The sequence below is a fragment of the Geotrypetes seraphini genome, chromosome 3 (genome assembly GCF_902459505.1).
Source record: "Geotrypetes seraphini chromosome 3, aGeoSer1.1, whole genome shotgun sequence".
Taxonomy (NCBI): Eukaryota; Metazoa; Chordata; class Amphibia; order Gymnophiona; family Dermophiidae; genus Geotrypetes; species Geotrypetes seraphini.
Window position 1 is genome coordinate 314561694 of NC_047086.1, and position 21066 is coordinate 314582759.

A 21066-nucleotide genomic window follows, 5' to 3' on the forward strand; every position below is an offset into this window, starting at 1 on the left:
AAATATTTCACATTATAATTTGAATATTGTACTTTTTATAAAGCTGTAAAAATATAATTTCATTCACCACTATAAAGTATCTTTATTTGAATCCATTTACTGTGTTATTGCTATAATTAAATACCCGTGCAACGCTGGGTCATCAGCTAGTATATGAATAAACTTGAAACTTGTTCTGGGTTTAACTGAAGGTATGTTTTTGTACTCATTGAATTTTAGTGATTTGTTTATATAAATGCGACTCCTAATAAAAATTGTTGAAATATAAAACAAATAGGAGGAAATATTTTTCAGCCCACAAATAGTTAAGCTCTGGCACTTGCTGCCAGAGGATGTGGTTGTGGCGATTAGCATATCTGAGTTTTAAAAAAGATTTGGACAAGTTTGTGGAGTAAAAGTCCATAGTCTGCTATTGAGACAGATATGGGAGAAGCCACTTCTTGCCCTGGGATTGGTAACATGGAATCTTTCTACAATTTGAGATTCTGCGAGGTAGCTGTGACCTGGGCTGGCCATTGTTGGAAGCAGGATACTGAGCTAGATAAACCCAGTATGGCTATTCTTAGGTTCATATGAAAAGCTGGTACCTACTTTCCTTTATAGAGTTGACTCAAAATACAGTGGGTGCCATATCCCCAGTGTCTTTAATAGGGCATCTTGTTACAGAATTATCCTTGTAGGAGGTTTTTTAATGTATCCTTTCTGGAGATTTAGTTTTCATTTAGTTTTTAACTTTTGTAGATAAAACTATCCGATTTTGGGTTTTGTGCACAAGTTTCAAAGGAGGTCCCAAAAAGGAAGTCCTTGGTTGGAACCCCTTACTGGATGGCACCTGAAGTTATCTCAAGACTTCCTTATGGAACAGAGGTAATGCAAGCAAACAGGTCTTTATAACCCACAGAATTATTTCTAGAAAGAAACATATTTATGTATTTTTTAACAAATTTCTATTCTGCAGAATCTACAGTTCTTGGTGGATTACAATAAAACATACCCGCGCTAAAACGGCTAGTATGCCTTAGTAAAAGGACCTCAATATTAATATAAGACAAACACATACAAAAATAAAGCAAAGACTATTGTTTGACCTATATCCTTTAAGTCAACCCTTGTCTAATTCAGTCATATTCAATTTCAAATGCTCTCTGAAATAAAATAACATAACTTAATATAACATAACTTTATTTTTCTATACTGCCTCAATCAAAAGAATTCTAGGTGGTTTACACAAAAGAGAGAAATCTGGACAATCAACGAAATACAAAATATTAATGGTAAAAATACAGCATATTAACTAAAAAGAGAGTAAAAATATTTATGTTAATACAGTAAAATTATTATGTTAAGAATAAAACCTCGAATTAAGAGATAAATTTATCAAATAGTTCTGTCTTAATTTCTTTTCGGAAGGCGCCATAAGACAGCATGGCTCTGCTAATGTAGTTACCCAACCAGGACTGTTGTTTACTTGCTTGAAATGTGAACATCCTGTCTAAGAAAGACCTAAATTTGCATCCTAAAATCTTCGGGCATGCAAATAAGTTACAGTTCCTGGTTACCCTCACGGGGTTATATAGTGCGAAATTAGATAAAAGATAGGTAGGGGCCAATCCCCAGACCAACTTAAAACAAAGGCATGAAGGTTTAAATATTACTCGTGCTTCCACTGGTAGCCAATGTAATAATCGATAAAAAGGACTGATATGATCGCTTTTCTTCGGTCCAAATATCAGGCGAACAGCCATATTCTGCACTATTCTTAATTTTCTCACAACTTTCTTTGGTACGCCCAAGTAAACAATATTGCAGTAGTCCAGTATAGATAGTACCAGTTCAAACCTTTTTTAAACAAATTCCTCATAGAGCTGAAAAAGGAAGCCAATATATTCCAGACTTTTGGGCCAGCAACATTAAAAAAATGGCATTTCTGTATTCATCCAAATGCCTTGAACGAAAGGAAGAGACATCTGACAAATTTGTTGAAGCAAATTGTAAGAATCTTGATGGCTGATGTAAATTTGGATGTCAGGATATTACAGATGGAACCCTGTTAAAGTTTTGAAAACATGTAATAAAATGTTATATTATACCCTGTATTGAATTGGCAACCAAAGCAATTACATAGTCAGAGAGGGTAAATTTATAAAGTGTTTCCACATATAAAACGTTCATAAATGGATGGGTTCTTATGAAATTAGGTTATGTCTGAAATTATGCACAGTCAAGCCAATGTGTGTTGTAAAGTAGGCATACAGGTTGGGGTTCAGGAACAGTAGTGTCATGATATATGCACATATTTTATGAAATAAGAGTTATTTAATTTAATATGGTCTTATATACTGCTAAATCCTCCCAAAGGATTCAAAGTGGTTTACAAAACAATTAAATTGACTTAGGTAATGGCCAAAAATCTAATCAGGCACTTTAAATTTCCTTCTCTGTCCCAACAGGCTCACAATCTAACTATAGTATCTATGAAAGAAATAATTACTCACATTTACCTATATAAAGAGAAGGAAGAGGGAAAAGATAATATAAAAAACTTCAATGCTATAGGTGCGTAAAAGGTACAACAGAAGGGAAAACTTCAATATCAAAAAATCCCAAAGAAAAATCTTAAAACTAAAAGCAGGGAAAAAAATAGCAAAATTAAACAAGCCTAACAAAAATAAAGCAAAAAGAAAATTAAAAATAAAATAAAAATCACACATTGTACACATGCGCTTATACCTACTCTTAAACAAGTATAATGGCTGTGCCTCCAGTCTAGGTGTGATTTCTGCAGAATTTCTGCTGTCATATTTATAAAATAAGTGCCTTCCTGCCTAGGTGTCCTGTTTATATAATTACTCTCATACCCCCCTCTTTTACGAAAGCATAGCGTGGTTTTTAGGAATTCTGTGAGCATCGGAGCAGTTACCGCCGCTGCTGCCCCTAAAACCTGCGCTATGCCTTCGTAAAAGAGGGGGATAGTGAATTTGATGAAATTTGAGTTATGTGCATTTTGTACTTTGTCCCTCTGTCTAAAAAAAGCACACCTCACCTGCTGTATAAATGCTTTAATGATGTTTATGTATTAGCAATTAAACATGATTTTATTTTGGTGGCTAAGGGCTCCTTTTACGAAGGTGCGCTAGCGTCTTTAGCGCCCGCACAGGAGTAGCGCACGCTATAACACACGCTAGCTGAAAAACTACCGCCTGCTCAAGAGGAGGCGGTAGCGGCTAGCGCTCGCGGCATTTTAGCGTGTGCTATTCCGCGCGTTAAGGCCCTAGCGTGCCTTCGTAAAAGGAGCCCTAAATGTTTCAAATGCTTCGGCAAAATGTGAGTCAATATTCCATGTTGTCAGCTGCAGCATTTGAAGTTATATTTTATCTATTTATTTCATTTGTTCCAATGAGCTTAGAATGGGTTACAAGTTAACATACATAATATATAGTTAATGGGTTACAATTTGCCAGTAGTACAGTACAAGTTTTTTTTTAATCCTAACTCGACATATACTAGGGATCTAATACCAATATATATAACATAACAGTTTACAGGTTGCCATAATTACAGTGCAAGAATTTTTAATACAAGTTTTTATCCGAACGCAACACCTACTGAGGATCTATTACCAATATACATTTTTTTTTTGTAATCCACTGCCCGTAGGCAGGGGAGTTAGGAGAAGCGGTATGTTTTTAATGCTTTCCTAAAGTTCAGGAGCCCTTCAAGGATTCTGATCTGTAGGGGCAGTTGATTCCAGAGGCTTGATATGAAGTGGGAATAGGAACATCGTTTGGTGATTTGCAGTTGAAGGGCACGACTCGGCATCAGCCGCTATGTACATATTTGCTAAATATGAAGGTATGCCGGAGCCATGGTATCCAGATAAAGGTGATATTCAACCCTGTTGCCCCCAGATAATCATCTGGATAACTTAGGATGTTTGGGGGGGAGGGGGAGGGGTGCTGTCCTGAGTTATCTGGCCGGTGATTCAGATACCAGTGCTGAGTAGTGCTAGTTTCTGGATACGCCTACTATTTATTATTTCTAAAGTGCTAACAGGCACACACAACACTGTACATTAAACATGCAAGAGATGGTCCCTGCTCAAAAGAGCTTACAGTCTAATTATGACAGGCTTAGACGGCAAAAGTGAATTTATATATGATACTTAGGTGGGAATTACAAGGGACTTAAGAAGCAGAGGGGGTAGGGTAGTAAGAGGGAATGACTCCCTGCTCTTGCTCGGCTCCACCAGGCCAGTTTCTAGAGATTTTCAGCAGCAAAATCCAGATAATACCATTGAAAATATAGCTATGGCGCCAATAAGTGGCATTTGCCAGGTAAAAAAAAATAGTGTTGCTTCCCAGATAAGTACCACTGAATATCAGGCAAAGAGTCCCTGCTGCTCACGTGTGTGTGTATGTTCTCCTTCTCTCATAGGTAGATATCTGGTCACTTGGAATCATGGTAATAGAAATGATTGACGGAGAGCCCCCGTACTTCAATGAGCCACCACTGCAGGCAATGCGCAGAATTCGAGACAATTTGCCTCCAAGAGTAAAGGATGTCCACAAGGTTAGATTGCCTGTAATATGCTCGCAGGTGTGGTGCCAAATGCTAGGAACTGCTTGCAATAGGTTGTCACAACAGTGCTACTGTATATGGGATTTACAGTGACCAGGAATCATTATTTCCCATGAGAAAATTACTTTTGGACATTCCAGCATACATTCCATTAGAAATTAGTGGGCAGCACAGTGTATTGCAAACTGTGTGCTGGCAAAGATTCCAAGTGTGCCATGAGACGCCAGGGAGGAGGAAAGGCACTGGTGTAGAATGACTGCCTACAGGATGTGCCTCTCCTTCTCTCTGTGCCTCTTCCCTTCCAGCACCCCCCCACTGGTGGCTCAGGGCCCCATCTGGGAGTGGCTTTAGTATACGGATAATTGGAGTCTTAGGCCATGCCCAGTGCATCCCAGAATGCACTGGGAAGGAGTCCTAAAACTCCAATTGGCCCATGTGCCTAAAGCCCCTCGCTATGGGAGGGGTCTTAGATACCTGGGCCAATCAGGGCCTTAGGCCCTTCCCCGGTGCATCCCAGGATGCACCAGGAAGGGGAAAGCCCATTATGAAGAGGTGGGCCTGCCGACCAGAGGGAGTAAGCATCCCACCAGCCTTGCTGATAAAGGTATGGGGAGGGGGATCTGGGTGGGCATTGGGGGGTGAGGGGTCAGGGGGGGCAGGGTTCAGGGAGGTGCCGGCAGGAGGATGTGATATACTAACAAATTCTACCCAAATTGTAATTCAAATCAGTTCTTATCTATCTAACAATAATTGATCCTTAGTATGCTATTATGAGCCATTTGTATACTCATTGATATAGCCAACGTCTTGATAGGATCACATTTGAACTTAGTCACTTTCTTATATATAATAATTTTTTCTTCTTTTTTTCTTTTTTTCAAATCTTTTTTTAGCCATATAATAACTTCTACATGATATAGCAGTACAAAATCACTTATCTGCTCATTAAATCATTGTGAGGGTCACCTCTCCCGACATGTCCATGTTTCACTATATCTTACTCAGGGTCAAGATTCACCACTAAATTATAAAAGGCTAGATTCACTAAGCAAACCGATCGTGTACCAATTGGTTTGTGACCCCTTTGTGACCCGATTTTCCTCCAACATGATTCACTAACCTCTGTCCCGATCATCCTCCAATCCGTGCATGCAAATGAGGAGGAACGGCATTCAAATGTAGGCAGGCAGCGATTCACTAAAAAAAATGAGGGACACCAACTGGGCTGACCAATCAAAAATAAGTGACTGCTGAGGACCAGTCGCTCAGGTCCTTTCTGACTGCCCTACCTTCTGCCACCCTGCTCTCTGCCCTGCTTCTCTGCCTTCTACCTCGATCTCCTGCTCTCTGCCCCGATCTCCTGCCCTTCCCCAGAGTTCAAGCCTATGGTTTTAACCCACGGTTTAAAGCGGGTTAAAACCACAGGCTTGAAAGTGAAGTTTAAAATAAAAAATTGCTGCTTTTGTAAGCATGCACACGCAGACCATCTACAGGCAAAGAAGATGGTCTGCGCATGCTTCAGGATCACTCACTAGCAATCCATGTGGTCAGAGGGGAGCGTTCCTCCTATCGCCCCTATGTAAATACTGATCCTTTGTGGATCATTCGGCCTGCCTTGGAATGGCAACAGATCGGGCATGATCAGCAGGTTAGCCCAAAGATTTTTAAGCTCATGCTAACGTTGTATTACAAAGACTTCACTCAACATTTAGCATGAGCTTAGACACTGCTTAAAAAACTTTATAATTAAATGGTGAACCTCGACCTTGAGAAAGATATATTGAAATATGTGGAGAGAGGTGACCCTCACAATGATTTAATGAGCAGATAAGTGATTTTGTACTGCTTTATCATTTATAAGTTATTATATGGCTAAAAAAATAAGAAAAAAAGAAAAAATTATTATATATAAGAACATGACTAAGCTCAAATGTGATCCTATTAAGATGTTGGCTACATCAATGAGTATACAAATGGCTCATAATAGCATACTAAGGATCCATTATTGATAGATAAATAAGTACTGATTTGAATTACAATTTGGGTGGACTGTCATTTAATGGCAGGAGGGATTGTTTCGGAGTTTGCAGTAGGAGTGATTGGGCATCCTCCTGCTGGGGGTTGTTTCAGGGGTTCTGGTAGGAAGGATTGGGCATCCCTCCTGTTGTGAACAGTGCGGGGGAGAGGGGGGATTGCGGTGGGAGGGAGTGGGCATTCCTCCTGCTGGCTGTCTTGCGATGGGGTTCGGGGGTACTCTACCGCTGCTATTCTGCGGCACCTACGACACGGATGCCAGTTAGAGAATCGGGGTGGTTAAGCGGGATTAGGCACGATTCTGTATAGGACGACTCAAAAGCCGCTTAGCTGGCTGCTGAGACAAGGCGTCCTATACAGATTCAGGCCCTATTTGTGTGAAAATTTTTGTTTCTGCCCTGTTAAAATGACTCCAGTATAATTAAAGATAGAAAACAGGTATTCCCCCTCCCCAGCAAAATAAACACGATTGTGGGAAAGAAAAAGTTCCTGTGTTGTGTGGATTTCCTTTGCATTTATCTGGTAATCGCAGTTCTGTTCTGCCTCATTTGTGATTCTTGTAGTTAGCTTTAGACTTTTTTGTCTTTATTCTTGAAATGCATTTTATTGTATATGAACTGTGATAATGAATTTAGGTTTGCTTGCATTGTTCATGATTTCAATGTAAAATTACAGGTTTCTTCCATTCTGCGAGGATTCTTGGACTTGATGCTGGTAAGAGAGCCCTCACAGAGAGCGACAGCACAGGAATTGTTAAGACATCCTTTTTTGAAGCTGTCAGGTCCTCCTTCCTGTATTGTGCCACTCATGAGACAATACAGGCACCACTGAATCCAGAGAGCTTTCTGCTGGAACCCTGTATTCAAAGAGGATTAGCCAGGGATTACAAGACTGTTAAGAAATCAAATGGAAAAGTCCAAATGGACCTTATGTTAAAAAAACAAAACATAAGAAAATAAGAGGCACTGAATTGTGGAGCACAACTTTTCTAGTTGATCAGTTTTCAGCTGTTTCCCGCAACTGGTGAAGCGGAAAATTTTTATACGAGCTCACCTGCTAAAATTATGTAGAATAGCACATCCAGGACACATTCCCAGGATTTTATTCAAAAGGAAATTGCTTTGAATTTCTATCTAAAAAATACTTTTTTTTTGTTGCAAAAAGCACTTTCGTTCTCAATTGTAGTAGTGTATTGTATTTTGAAATGAATTTGTAATTTTATGTAAAATACTTTTGATAATTTGAAGTACTTTGATGTTATGTAACTATTGTGATAGTTGAAAGTAATGGATGTTGTTTGACAAGATTTTGAACTCTTTCCTACGTTTTCTAATCCCTTTTAAAAATCAACTTTAAATACTTTGGATTTTTCTCTTCCATCAGTTTCAACTACTGGACCTTAAAATACATGTCTCTCTTTTACTGGTATTTAGACTATTTTACATATGTTTTCACCTCAACATACACTGCCAGTCACTGAAAAATGAAAAATATCAAAACAAAGCTGGGTATGGATTTCCCAACCATCATGGCTGTTAAGGTTAGATAAACCATGGAGGATAAGAAGATGGGGAAGATAATTCAGCCCATAGCAGCCAGTGGTTTATAAAACACATACAGCCACGAGCTGAATTTACTCCCAGAAATTCAATGCTGGGTCATGTCTGGGTTCTGTTATTGAATATCTAGGTATGTGTGGTCACTCAAAAATAAACCAAGCATCAGCCAATATTCAGACCAGTTTGACAGATAAAAATAGGATAGCCTTTTTTTTCTGTCCTAACATTATCCACTCACTTGGCCAACTGAATGTTGCCGCTAACTGGATAAGTGTTGGCTCTATCCAGGACCCCACCCCCACCCCCCGACTGCCCCAGCAATAACCAGATAGTGACTGGGCAGTCAGAGGCAATGTTCAGCAGCAGTAACTGCTTAAGTGCGGCCAAATAGCGAGCTCAGCAGAGTTTTAATTTCTGTCCAGTTAAAGCCTTTAAAATATTGAGCCTGATATGTTTTGCTATGATGGGAAGATTTATTTTTTATTTAATAACACGTATATTAACTGTACAACTGACCAATAACTATTCATTACAACGTCTAACACAGTACAAACAGCCACTATTAGAGTAACAAAGTTGATTGAAGGTTCATCCATGAAGAACCCCCCTCCCCCCATTTAACCTTCTGCAAGCATATGTAGCACATTAGCGAGATCATCCATGGAAGGCTAGGAAAGTTAAAAATAAATGATGAGGAATAAACATGAAGTTTGGTGGGAAGAAAAATGTACATTTACATAAGATGAAGATAGATGATTTTCTATTATCAGAAATGCCTGATGGAAGCAGACTGTGTACAGGTTGTGTGGTAATGCATACTGTTAAGTAGCACTGATCTTCTGTATCAGCAGCTGATATTGTAGCAAAATTCAATGTTCCCAAGATATGGGATTGTTTGAATCACCTCGATTAAAACAAGTCTATGAATTATTTTACTCACCTTATCTGAGGAACCCCCAAGCAAGTTGTAAATAATAATGTAGCATTTTGTAAAATCCATCTAAACCAGTGGTGGGCAACCATGGTCCTTGAGGACCACAACCCAATTGGGTTTTTAAGATTTCCACAATGAATGTACATACATCTGTTTACATACAACAGAAGCAGTAGATGCAATCAATCTTATCACCCCGATCTAAAAATTAACAACTACAAATACTAAGAATATGCAAGTGTCATAAAGCAAGGCCTGCCCAAACCCATCCTCAAGGATTATATCAACCTATTCCTTAATTACTAGGTTCTCAAGAGAGTTTAGAAATAATCTACAAGTTACAGAAATTCATGGATAAGGAGCCAAAACAAAATGCTTAGGAGGGAAAAATGGGAAAATTATTAGAAGGCCAATTTTCATAGCTGCAGAAATGCATGGAGGCCTACATGTACTTTATATCTGAAAGCTTGCAGCCATATTTTCAAAGGGAAACTCCCCAGAGTGTCCCTTTTGAAAATCTCACCTTGGTTAGTGCAATCTCAGAATAAAATCCCTGTGTACACTTGATAGCCCCACACTAACCCTTCCCCTGGTATGCTATCTTCTCAATTGAAAGGGGAAAGAAGTTTTCAAAGGTGTTTTTTTCCCCACGAATTAGCACCCATTTGCCCATGGAAATCCCTCCCCATGTTTATTTCTGGTGAGTGTTTGGAACTGTTTATGCTAAAATACCAAACTCACATCATATGTTCGTTGAAGAGAGGGTCAGTAATTTTTATCCTTAAGCAATAGTTTTCTCTGGTTTCATACAATTCTTCAGGTCACAGTATTAATATCCATTGTTCGCCTTGTTTTAAAAGTTGAAAATGACTGTGGAAGTCAAATTGCTAAGCGGGTATTTTTTTCCTAACTATGACCAGAGTTCTTATGATCATGCCATAGGGTTCTGTACTGCTGTCTTAAGTCCTTCTGAATGTTGATACAGTGGATGAATAGTTCAATAAATCTTGTGTTGCTTGTTGGATGAAATTGCATGTTAACTGTAGGCCTGTATAGATCTGTCTTTCAAAGTCTAAAAGTGTGCGTCATAATTATTTCAGTCATCAATAAACATTATTTATTAATGGTTGGTTTCTTTTACATTTGATTAACAGACATTCTAATTTCCATAACATGACTACTTCACTCCATGCAATACATACTTGTTGCAACATCTGTAGTGGTGAAAAGGACTTGCAGTTCTTAAGGGCTACTGTACTCCATTGGTTTCATGTTAGAAAAGCAGTTCCAGTGGGGACGAGCCCCATTGTCCATTAGGAAAGGTACATATTCTGAATCTCCTTTGTTTCACACGTCAGCACTAATAGAAGGCATTCTAAAATACAAAATGAAGGGCAACGTCCACAAGAAAGGCAGCAGTTTGGAAAACAGTCCCCTTTCATAGAGAAATCCTGGAATCTGTGAAAGTACAGTCTCGCTCTTAAACTGTTGTGGCCCGGATTCTCAAACCGATGCTGATTTTCTAGGCGCCGGTAGGCATCCATACCTCTGTTAAAAAACGCTGTCCAAATGGCATTTTTAATCGAGATTTGAGGCGCATACTGGTGCCTAGAAAATCAGTGCAACAATCATGCCTACTTAGGTGCATTAGGCCGCCCAATGTCAAAGTAGGCGTGGCCAATTCTGGAAGTGGCGTTAGGCAGCCTAAAGCGCCTATGTAAGCATAATTCATGCAAAGATAAACACCGGAAAAGTAGGTCCAGAAAACCCTGGCCTACGTTTCCAGCGCCTACCATACAATTCCGAAACTGGTGTCGATGCATGACTGACATGCAATCAGCGGCTGCTTTTAAGGTGGCTGCCAATATCAGCACCAGTTTGAGAATCCGGGCCTATAAGCTTCCTGCTGTTTACAGTCTTCAAAATCCTCCTTCATGATCCTGTTTTGATGCACTTCCATTATCTTGGTGTTACCAACGGATAACACAACCTGTAAGAACAGGAGATTTAGAAGACCGTAATCTTCATCCATTAGTTTACTTCTTAGGCAAATGGGCTATATAGAATACTTACAAGCAAGTTTGACTTCCAAGAATGGCAAAAGGAAAAAAGGACGTGCAAAACTTTTTTCGCATGCCTATTTACTTTGCAAAAATCATTGCTTTATGTGCTGTTGCACCAAAAGAAGTTTATTCATAGTCAGTGGCGTACCTAGGGTATGTGGCACCCGGGGCCCATCATTTTTTGACACCCCCCCTATGTAAAAAAAATATTTTTTGTAATGACCATGAAACAGAATAAATGGTCAGAATAGAAACAGGCAGTGAAAATTTTCTTATATTCCAAACACAACATAACATAAATTATGTCTGAATTGTCATGACATCAGAAGTACATATGGAGTAGTTGCAGGTGATGCTTGGGACAGTTCTGATTGTGTTAGTTCGGTTTTATGTGTTTTATGAATAGAAGGGTTTTTATTTCTTTTTGAAGGTTTTGCAGTCCGTGGTCGATGTCAATTGGTTGTAGAGTTGGGGGTCGAGTGTTGCAGCTCAAATGGCTAGGAGGTTGTCAAACAGTTTTTTTCTTTTGACGTTTTTGGTTGGAGGGTGTGTGAATGGTGCGTGAGTTCTCCTATGTCTGTTTGAAGTGGATTGAATTATTTAGCTGAAGAAATTAGTTACCCCCTCATCCCACACACATTAATTCTCTTCCATTTTTGTTCCCATTATAAAAAACACTGATAAGTTCCCAGAAAAAAAATACATTAAAATAAGAAGTGAAAACAAAGGCCCCTACAGATGAGAACATAACATAAGAATAGCCTAACTGGGTCAGACCAATGGTCCATCATGCCCAGTAGCCCATTCTCATGGTAGCCAATCCAGGACACTAATACCTGGTCAAAACCCAAAGAGTAGCAACATTCCATGCTACCGATCCAGGGCAAGCAGACACTTCCCCCATGTCTTAATAACAGATTATGGACTTTTCCTCCAGGAATTTGCCCAAATCTTTCTTAAAACCAGCTACACTATCTGCTTTTACCATAACTTCTGGCCACTTCATTTTTAAGTTTAGATCTTTCCTTTCAAACAGAGACCTTGCTAGATGTCAAATACAGCACAAGGTAACTTCACATGGACTTAGCTGTGCAGGAAATGTGAATCTCCTCATACACCCACCATATAGTGAAAAAATGTGCAAAGGTCTGTTTTTTTCTTTCGATCACTACATAGCCTAATGCCACACAAGCAACGCTGTTACAAACATATTCTGTAGGTCAATGCTAAGGATAACAAAGTTTCCTTCCTTGGACCAGAAGGAGATAAACCATTGGAAGAGATCCCAAAACAACACCCAAAGACCCACTCAGTGTGTGAACCAGTTGAGTGGAGTGGACTAACTGGGGGGTGGAAATGGGCCCGGAGTTTGCTCAGCAGAATTTCACAGACCACCTCTTCCTCTCAACACATTGACACGCTGCCACCATCACCACTAGGAACACCTCACTGGGTAGGCCAGCTATGCTATAAACTTTATAAAACACATTATTATATTTTCTTATAAAGCACATATTTTAACTGAACTCTCTGACATCCTCAGCCTTTCCATTCACAAAAATAGAAGGAAGAAAAGTTCCCATTTCCTGCTGTCTCATGTCCCCAGCCTATACAATATTTTTTTTCTGCAGATCCTTCAAAAGTCTGACCAAATCCTCGTTTCACTTGCATTATAAAGTACTGAGGATGCCATCTCTCCCCAATCCCAGGTCCTAAAGTCTAAGACAGTAGCGCAAACTAATGCTGCCAGATACAGGAAAAAAAATTTTGATTCGATTCAGCCCTATTGAATTGGTTTTTCAATTCGATTTTCCTGCCCAGTTGGGTGATTTTTTTCAAAACTCCTGGTGGATTTTATAGCTTTTTCACCCCCTTTGGCTTCTCCTAACCACACTGGCGCTGTGGTGTAAATAAAATAAAGAAACAAAAAGGACTTTTCCTCTCTCTGTTAAATCCTAGCTCACGTTTGCAGTCCAACACCAGCTCTGGCAGGATACACATTTCAAATCTGACATATTATAATCACAAAACAGAAAATAAAATTAATTTTTCTACCTTTTGTTGTCTGGTTATATTTCAAATCTTGTTGGTCCAAGGCTCTGGTTTTCTTCTGATAACTTGCTTGCCAGGGTCTCCTTCTTTCTGCATGCTAACCATCCATCTGCCAACTCTGTCCTCCCTTTCCATTTCCCTTCCCTTCCCAGGAAGTCTGGTATCTTTCCTTTTTTTCATCTCCCTCCACAGATCCACCTTTTCTTAAATACCCTTTCATCCGGCATCTCTCCCTCCTTCCCCACCACCCCAGAGTCCACCATCTCTCCCTTTCTTTTCCTAATTACCCTCCTATCCAGTATCTCTATCCCTCCTCCACACCATCCCTTGTGTCCAATTTCTCTCCCTTTCTGTTCCTTCCCTCCCTAAATCCCATGGTCCATTATCTCTCTCCCTCTCCTCTATTTTCAGACCCATTATTTCTTCCCCCCCCCCCCCAAAGTTTGGCATATGCACGTCTGTTTGAACACCCCCTTCCCTCCGTGTACTTCTAAATCATGGTCCCCCCCAAAGGCCTGTCCCCCCCTTAAAGGTCTGCCTGTCCCCCCTTGAAGGCCTGTACCCCCCTTGAAGGCATGTCCCATCCCCTTGAAGGCCTGCCTGCCTGTCCCCCCCTTGAAGGTCTGCACCCCCCGAAGGCCTGCATCCCCCCAAAGACCTGTCCCCCACTTGAAGGCCTGTCCCACCCCCTTGTAGCTTCTCCCCCCCCCTTGTAGGCCTGTCCCCCCTTGAAGGCCTGCCTGCCTTTCCCCCCCTTGAAGGCCTGCATCCCCTTGAAGGCCTGCACCCCCCCGAAGGCCTGCATCCCCTTGAAGGCCTGCACCCCCCCGAAGGCCTGCACTCCCCCGAAGGCCTGCCCCCCTTGAAGGCCTGTCCCACCCCCTTGTAGGCCTGTCCCCCCCTTGTAGGCCTGTCCCCCCCTTGAAGGCCTGCACCCCCCCCTTGAAGGCCTGCACTCCCTTGAAGGTCTGCACCCCCCCGAAGGCCTGTCCCCCCCTTGTAGGCCTGTCCCCCCCTTGAAGGCCTGCCTGCCTTTCCCCCCTTGAAGGCCTGTCCCCCCCCCTTGAAGGCCTGCACCCCCTTGAAGGTCTGCACCCCCCCAAAGGCCTACACCCCCCCCGAAGGCCTGCACCCTCCCTGAAGGCCTGCCTACCCCCCCTTGAAGGCCTGCACCCCTTGAAGGTCTGCACCCCCCCCGAAGGCCTGTCCCCCCTTGAAGGCCTGCCTGCCTGCCTGTCGCCCTCTCCCCCTTGAAAGCCTGCCTGCCTGCCCGCCCGCCCCACCCTGAAGGCCTGATGCCCCGACCCACCCCGAAGGACCGCTCGCCCCCCTGGCCTCCCCGCACCACCTATGAAGCAGCCGCAGCAGGATCGCGAAGTCAGCGTCAGCGATCCCTGCGCTGCTTCCTGCGCCACGGTCCCGCCCCTCCTCTGACATCAGAGGAGGGGCGGGATCGCGGCGCAGGAAGCAGCGCCTAAGCAGCGCAGGGATCGCTGAAGCTGACTTCGCGATCCTGCTGCGGGCTGCTTCACAGGTGGTGCAGGAAGATCAGTGGGGCGAGCGGTCCTTCGGGGGTGGGGGGAGACTGAACGGCAAGGCCGGGAGCACCCCCTTAGGGCTGGCACCCGGGGCGCACCGCCCCCCCCTTGGTATGCCACTGTTCATAGTAACGAATATATATATACAGTTTCCCTTGTAACTGACTATCCCCCAAACTCTGTACTGTATATGGCATCTAAAGTTGTGCGCTTACATTGGTGTTCGTAGCAGATGTATGCACACAACTTAATTGATCAATTGGCATAATCGGCACTGATAATTGGCAGTTAGTGCCATAATTGACACTAATTGGGACTAATTAAAAGCGCAGTTCTGTAAAAAAGTATGTGCCAGTTGCAGTGCACAAATTTGAAAACGGTGTGGCCAGGGGCAGGTCGGGAGTGTTGTTATAGAATACGCCCAATGCGTGCACAACTTAGCATAAGCATTTAGGACTAGTTTCAGCTGCCCCAAATGCCTGCACCAAAGTTATGTGTCACACACAGGCACTAAGCACAATTCTATAAAAGGTACATGCACTTGTAGCAGCGCAAAAAGCACCATTCTAGCAAATGCCAATTTTTTTTAGGTGCCATATATAGAATGTGGCCCTATGGGCAAATATTTGCTATACGGAGGGCCCAAAATTTGATTTTTCAAAACAAAAAAAGGTCCAGACTTTTTTTTTTAAACACGTAAAAATCCAAATGTCAGCTTTTTTTAATAGATGTTTTGGGATGTTTATAATGCATAATGATCCCCTATCTCTGTAAAAGATTTGCAGACAAGTTTGTTGGCCTCAAAATGAAATCCCAGAAGTCACTGCGAGAAACATATTTATATACATATCTAAGTACAGAAATTGAACATCTGGCAAGGTTGTTCCACAGGTAAAAGAATGCCAAGAAGGACTAGAACATTCCCCATAGATCTTACCATACAAAAGCTTTTCTGATTGTGCTGTCATCATTTCATTGGCACAGGCTTTCCACCAGCAAGCCCATCCGTAAAATACAAAAAAACCAACAACAATATGACTCACAGTAGACAATTGTACTTGTGGAAAGGCAGCACTGGAGACATCAGACTGGGAAAAACCAATAAATATGACTGCTGCAGATGCCTGTGCACTACTGAAATGTCTTAGCTTGATCACACACATAACACGTCCAAACCTTCACCTAATTATGTTACTATATAGTGGACGACAAACGTGGATAAAAAAATTCTCATGAAAACATCAATAATGCAGCCTATACATATTGAAAAACTTAGGACCTCTTTTACTAAGCCATGGTAGAGGTTTTTGCCATGGCCTGAAGCGCTAAATACTCTGACACTGCCCAGTCACTCATAAGTATTCTATGAGCGTCAGAGCATTTAGCACTCTGAGCCATGGTAGAAACTAGTGCTGCCCGATTCACGATTCGAATCGGTTCACCAATTCAAATCAGGTGAATCGATTCGAATCGGTTTGTTTTTGTAAAAAAACGGACTTACCGATTCATCCCGATTAAAGTTCATTCTTTTTTCATTGCCAGCCGCCGGACTCGTTCTCATCTAATGTAACTTCCGGTTTTGCAACACCGGAAGTTACATCAGAAGAAACGAAAGGACATGGGAGCGTCGAGGGGGAGCGAGCAGACCTTGTACAGAGGACCAGTCGGAAGCAAAGGGTATTTTATGGCTGTCTCTGCATTTCTCCTCTCTTCCCTGCGATTCCACATCCAGTCGAGTAAGTAACTGAACCGGCAGGAAGGACTGAGAATCGGCAGATGGTGCTCAGAATCGGCAGGGGGGCTCAGAATCGGCAGGGGGGCTGAGAATCGGCAGGGGGTGCTGAGAATCGGCAGGGGGGGCTGAGAATCGTCAGGGGGGGCTGAGAATCGGCAGGGGGTGCTCAGAATCGGCAGGGGGTGCTCAGAATCGGCAGGGGGCTTCAGAATCGGCAGGGGGCTTCAGAATCGGCAGGGGGGCTGAGAATCGGCAGAGAGTGCTCAGAATTGGCAGGGGGGCTGGTGAGTCTTGGGGGCTGGGGATGGAAGCTCAGAATCGGCAGGGGGGCTGGGGATGGAAGCTGAAATCGGCAGGGGGGCTGGGGATGGAAGATCAGAATCGACAGGGGGCTGGGGATGGAAGCTGGGAATTTTTGATATGATATTGCCTTGGTTAAATAAAATGTTTAAACTTAAAAAGCTGTGTCATTAACAGTGAATCGAATCAAAAAATTGATTCAACAGGGTGAATCGAATCGAATCGAAATATTTTTCTCTGAATCGGGCAGCACTAGTAGAAACCTCTATCGCAGCTTAGAAAAAAAAAAGGGGGTGTTAAAAACTAAAAAGACTTACTATTCTACCACACGAACTAAAAAAAATTAATACATATAATGTATATTTCTAGCACTAAAATATCATTGCTCTTTCACCCCAGTATTTCTCCATTCTCTGTCACCCTGATAGTCACATTAAGGCCCTCTTTTACTAAGGTGCGCTAACCGATTAGCGTGCACTAATCAATTTAGTGCATGCTAAATGCTAACGCGTGCATGTTAGTCTATGGAAATGTTAGCATTTAGCACGCGCTAATTCGATTAGCGCACCTTAGTAAAAGAGGGGGTAACTGTCTCTCTCTCTCCCCAAACATACATCCCTGCCTAGCAGCCTTGGCCCACCTGTCCCAGCCCACAGGAATTGTGGTAATCTACAGTACTTTCAAAATAGTTAATTTCCAAATGTAAAAAACCATATTATCTTTTTCCTACAAAATAATTAGGACCTAATTTAACAAAAAGGGTATTACATTTTTCATACATATGCCCTTTGAAAATTGGCCATAGAATTAAGTTGATTAGGTCAATGAATTTTTCTTACTTTCAAACCTTGTACATGTGCTCAAGGCACAGCTATAATCTTCATAAGTCTCAGTGGAGATTAGTTTCACATGAGCCACTCTGCCCGTGATTCACCTAGCTCTTCATAGGCTTCAAATAGTTTTTTTTAGTTAAATACTCATGAAATGTACATTTTTGAAAAAATCTTTCACAATAATCCAAATCCAAAAAGGTACTTAGCTTCAGAAACTGCGAACATAAGAATAGACTTACTGGGTCAGACCAACGGTCCATCAAGCCCAGTAGCTCGTTTTCACAGTGGCCAATCCAGGTCACTAGTAGCTGGCCCAAACCCAAAGAGTAGCAACATTCCATGCTACCGATCCAGGGCAAGCAGTGCCTGCCCCATGTCTTTATCAATAACAGACTATGGACTTTTCCTCCAGGAACTTGTCCAAACCATTCTTAAAACCAGCTGCGCTATCTGTTCTTACCACATCCTCTGGCAATACATTCCAGAACTTAACTATTCTGCGAGTGAAAAAATATTTCCTCCTATTGTTTTTAAAAGTATTTCCCTGTAACTTCCTAATCCTGTAACTCCCTGTAACTCCCTAATCCTTGTAATTTTTGACAGACTGAAAAATCGATCCACTTGTACCCTTTCTATTCCACTCAGGATTTTGTAGACTTCAATCATATCTTCCCTCAGCCATTTCTTTTCCAAGCTGCAGAGTGTGGCGACGCCGGCTCCGGTCAGCGCCCAGAATAGCCTGCGTCTTACGTGCTTCCAGAAGAGGCTGGAAGTCCTGCTGGTTTCTCAGTCAATAAAGAAGCAGAAATAGGTCAAAACAATAAGTTCAAAGTAAAAATAAAGTCCCACTTTATTGTGGTTACAAATCCTGAACAGGGTTCAGTCTATTCTTTCCATGAACACAGGAAAACATGAAAAAATAAAACTGAGTTGCAAAAACAAACAACCCACACCTTCCTTGCAGGTATCACAGGTAAGTATCTCCTTAAACTGTAAGAGTTCAGCCTTAATAGTTCTGTCTTTAGCAAACAGGCAGAAATAAACTATAACACTTCCTTTGAAGAAAGAAAGTACTGTACCCAGGCCTAGATTGAAGCAGGCCTGGCCCCAACCAACTCAGCAGTAGTTGGTGGGGGAGGGGAGTAGATGAATCCACTAATTTAACTCTGTTTTAAACAGAATGCCACAAATGGCCCCACAATCCCAACCAAGGATCTTACGTGGATTCTCCCCAGCTCTAACACCCCTGCACAAAGTCCAAATTGTAGTTTCCCTTAACTTTCAAAAGGCAAACACAAACCAAACAGTCCAGCAAAATTAAACCTGGAAAAAGGTTTCCAGCTTCAGGCACCTTGCAGTGAGCCCAGCACTGCTCACGACTCCACCCAGGTGCAAACAGGTTCCAATAAAAAAAAAAACCCCAAAAAAAGTTCACAAACTTAAGCACAACAAAACACAGGAATTGTACTTAGCTTTCTTCCATGGGACAAGCTTCTGTATCCATGATAGTTTCCATAAAGTCCATGGACTCCGGTTCAGCTAGCTGGTTGGCTTCAGAGACAGGGGCTGTATCCACCATCTCAATATCATGAAAGTGGTGAGGTTCAGGAGAGCAGTCCTGCAAACCTCCTTCCTGGGCTGACCCAGGGCAGACTGCCTGAATCTTCCTCAGTGCTGCCTCAAGAGCACTGAGACGACCACGCCCTGTTCTATGAGGGGGCAGGGCAACCTGCAGCTTCTCCTTAGATTTCCCAGGACTTCTAATTAAGTCCTGCAGCTGGGAGTTAGCTGAGCTAGAGGAATTGTTCTGTGGCTGATCCAGGCTGTTCCCCTCATAGTCCTCACCTCCCCAGGGTTCTGTAAGCTGGGTTTTAAGTGGCAATTCGGAGCCTACCTTTCTATTGGGGTTTACTCTGTCACACTGGTTGGCCCTATTCAAGGCCAGGCTAGATTTAGGAATAGCCTTTCCTGGCACAAGCCGAGCTTTAGGGCTAGGGTTGTGACAAGAGTCCTACGCTTTTTAGTCTTTCCTCATACGAGAGGAGTTCCAACCCCTTTATCATCTTGGTCACTCTTCCTTAAACCTTAGGTTTTGCACCTAAGGTGCAGTAAATACAAACCCTCCTCCTCAAAAACAAACAAACAAACAAAAAAAAATCTACCACCACTCTTTTTGTGCACATAAAACTGGCACTGAATATATTAATACATGCATTAATGATTCAACAACTTGATTATTGTAATTCACTTTATATGGGCTTACTTTACTACTACTACTACAGTGCTGTACAGAGTCACAAAGAAGACAGTTCCTGTTCAGCTTACAATCTAAACAGCCAAGCCAGACAAACAGGATGTCATGGATGCAGTTAAGGGGACTGGTTAATCTGATGGCAGGGTTGGAGGGCAGTGGGGAGTAGGGGATTCCTGAACTTTGAGTAGAAAATCTGCAGGTTTGGCACATGCATGGTGTGTTTGTATGAAGAAATTATGATGGCAGAACATCCTTATTGTCAAGAGAATCAGCAGCTACTTGCTCCATAAATTCCTCCTCTTTGCACAGTACCTGTGTGATGGCAAGGGACCCTCAATTAAAAGATTTATGTACCGTTATTAATCCTTTTGCTTTCCTTGGAATTTAAATCCAAATAAAGTGTTTGTGTTTGGTGATGGGGACTGAATTAGGAATAGATGGAGCAGCTCACTTAAAACATTCAAATTGGTTGGTGGTTTTCTCTCTAATGTATAAAGGGCTGCCCTGTGATCCTCAAAACTAGTGCCCTGTCTCCAATCCAAGTCACCAGATAATACCTGGAAGATCTCAACAGGAAAATCTACAGTATTTCATATTGCTTACTCCAAGAACTTAGGGCTCCTTTTACAAAGGTGCGCTAGGGCCTTAACGCGTGGAATAGCGCATGCTAAAATGCCGCATGCGCTAGCCGTTACCGCCTCCTCTTGAGCAGGCGGTAGTTTTTCGGGTAGCGCGCGCTAATCTGGTGCGTGCGTTAAAAACAGATTACTAATAAATATTAATGGATATGGTCCCCAGGGGGTATGTCTATTTTAAGGTCTGCCATACTATTGCCCACTTCTTTCCAGCAACGAACTGTAAAAGAGCATTTAGAAAGGGCAAAATTCACATAAGTAATCATATAAAGCCAAATAAATAAAATAACAGCACCACTTTAGAAAGGCTGTAGAAGAGGAATTGAGACATACAGGTCAGTGTGTCTTAGGGCTCCTTTTACAAAGGTGCGATAGGGCCTTAATGCGCGGAATAGTGCCCACTAAAATGCCGTGCGCTAGCTGCTACCGCCTCCTCTTGAGCAGGCGGTAGTTTTTCAGGTAGAGCGCACTATAGCGCGCGCTAAAAACGCTAGCGCACCTTTGTAAAAGGAGCCCTTAGTTTTTGCCTGTATTTTAGAACAGAACCTGCT

The 21066-nt window shown here is 42.2% G+C and overlaps 1 protein-coding gene across 11 annotated transcripts in view; it reads left to right on the top strand.

Moving 5' to 3' along the window:
* The window catches only part of PAK5 (p21 (RAC1) activated kinase 5), a 287465-nt gene extending 277236 nt beyond the window's left edge, over positions 1–10229 (top strand). For all 11 annotated transcript variants that reach the window (XM_033938815.1, XM_033938812.1, XM_033938811.1 and 8 more), the window contains 3 exons: positions 742–867; positions 4435–4569; positions 7288–10229. In XM_033938815.1, coding sequence (XP_033794706.1) covers positions 742–867; positions 4435–4569; positions 7288–7443 — 417 coding nt within the window. In that variant the 3' untranslated portion in view covers positions 7444–10229. The remainder of the gene's footprint in view (positions 1–741; positions 868–4434; positions 4570–7287) is intronic.
* The last annotated feature ends 10837 nt before the right edge of the window (positions 10230–21066 follow it).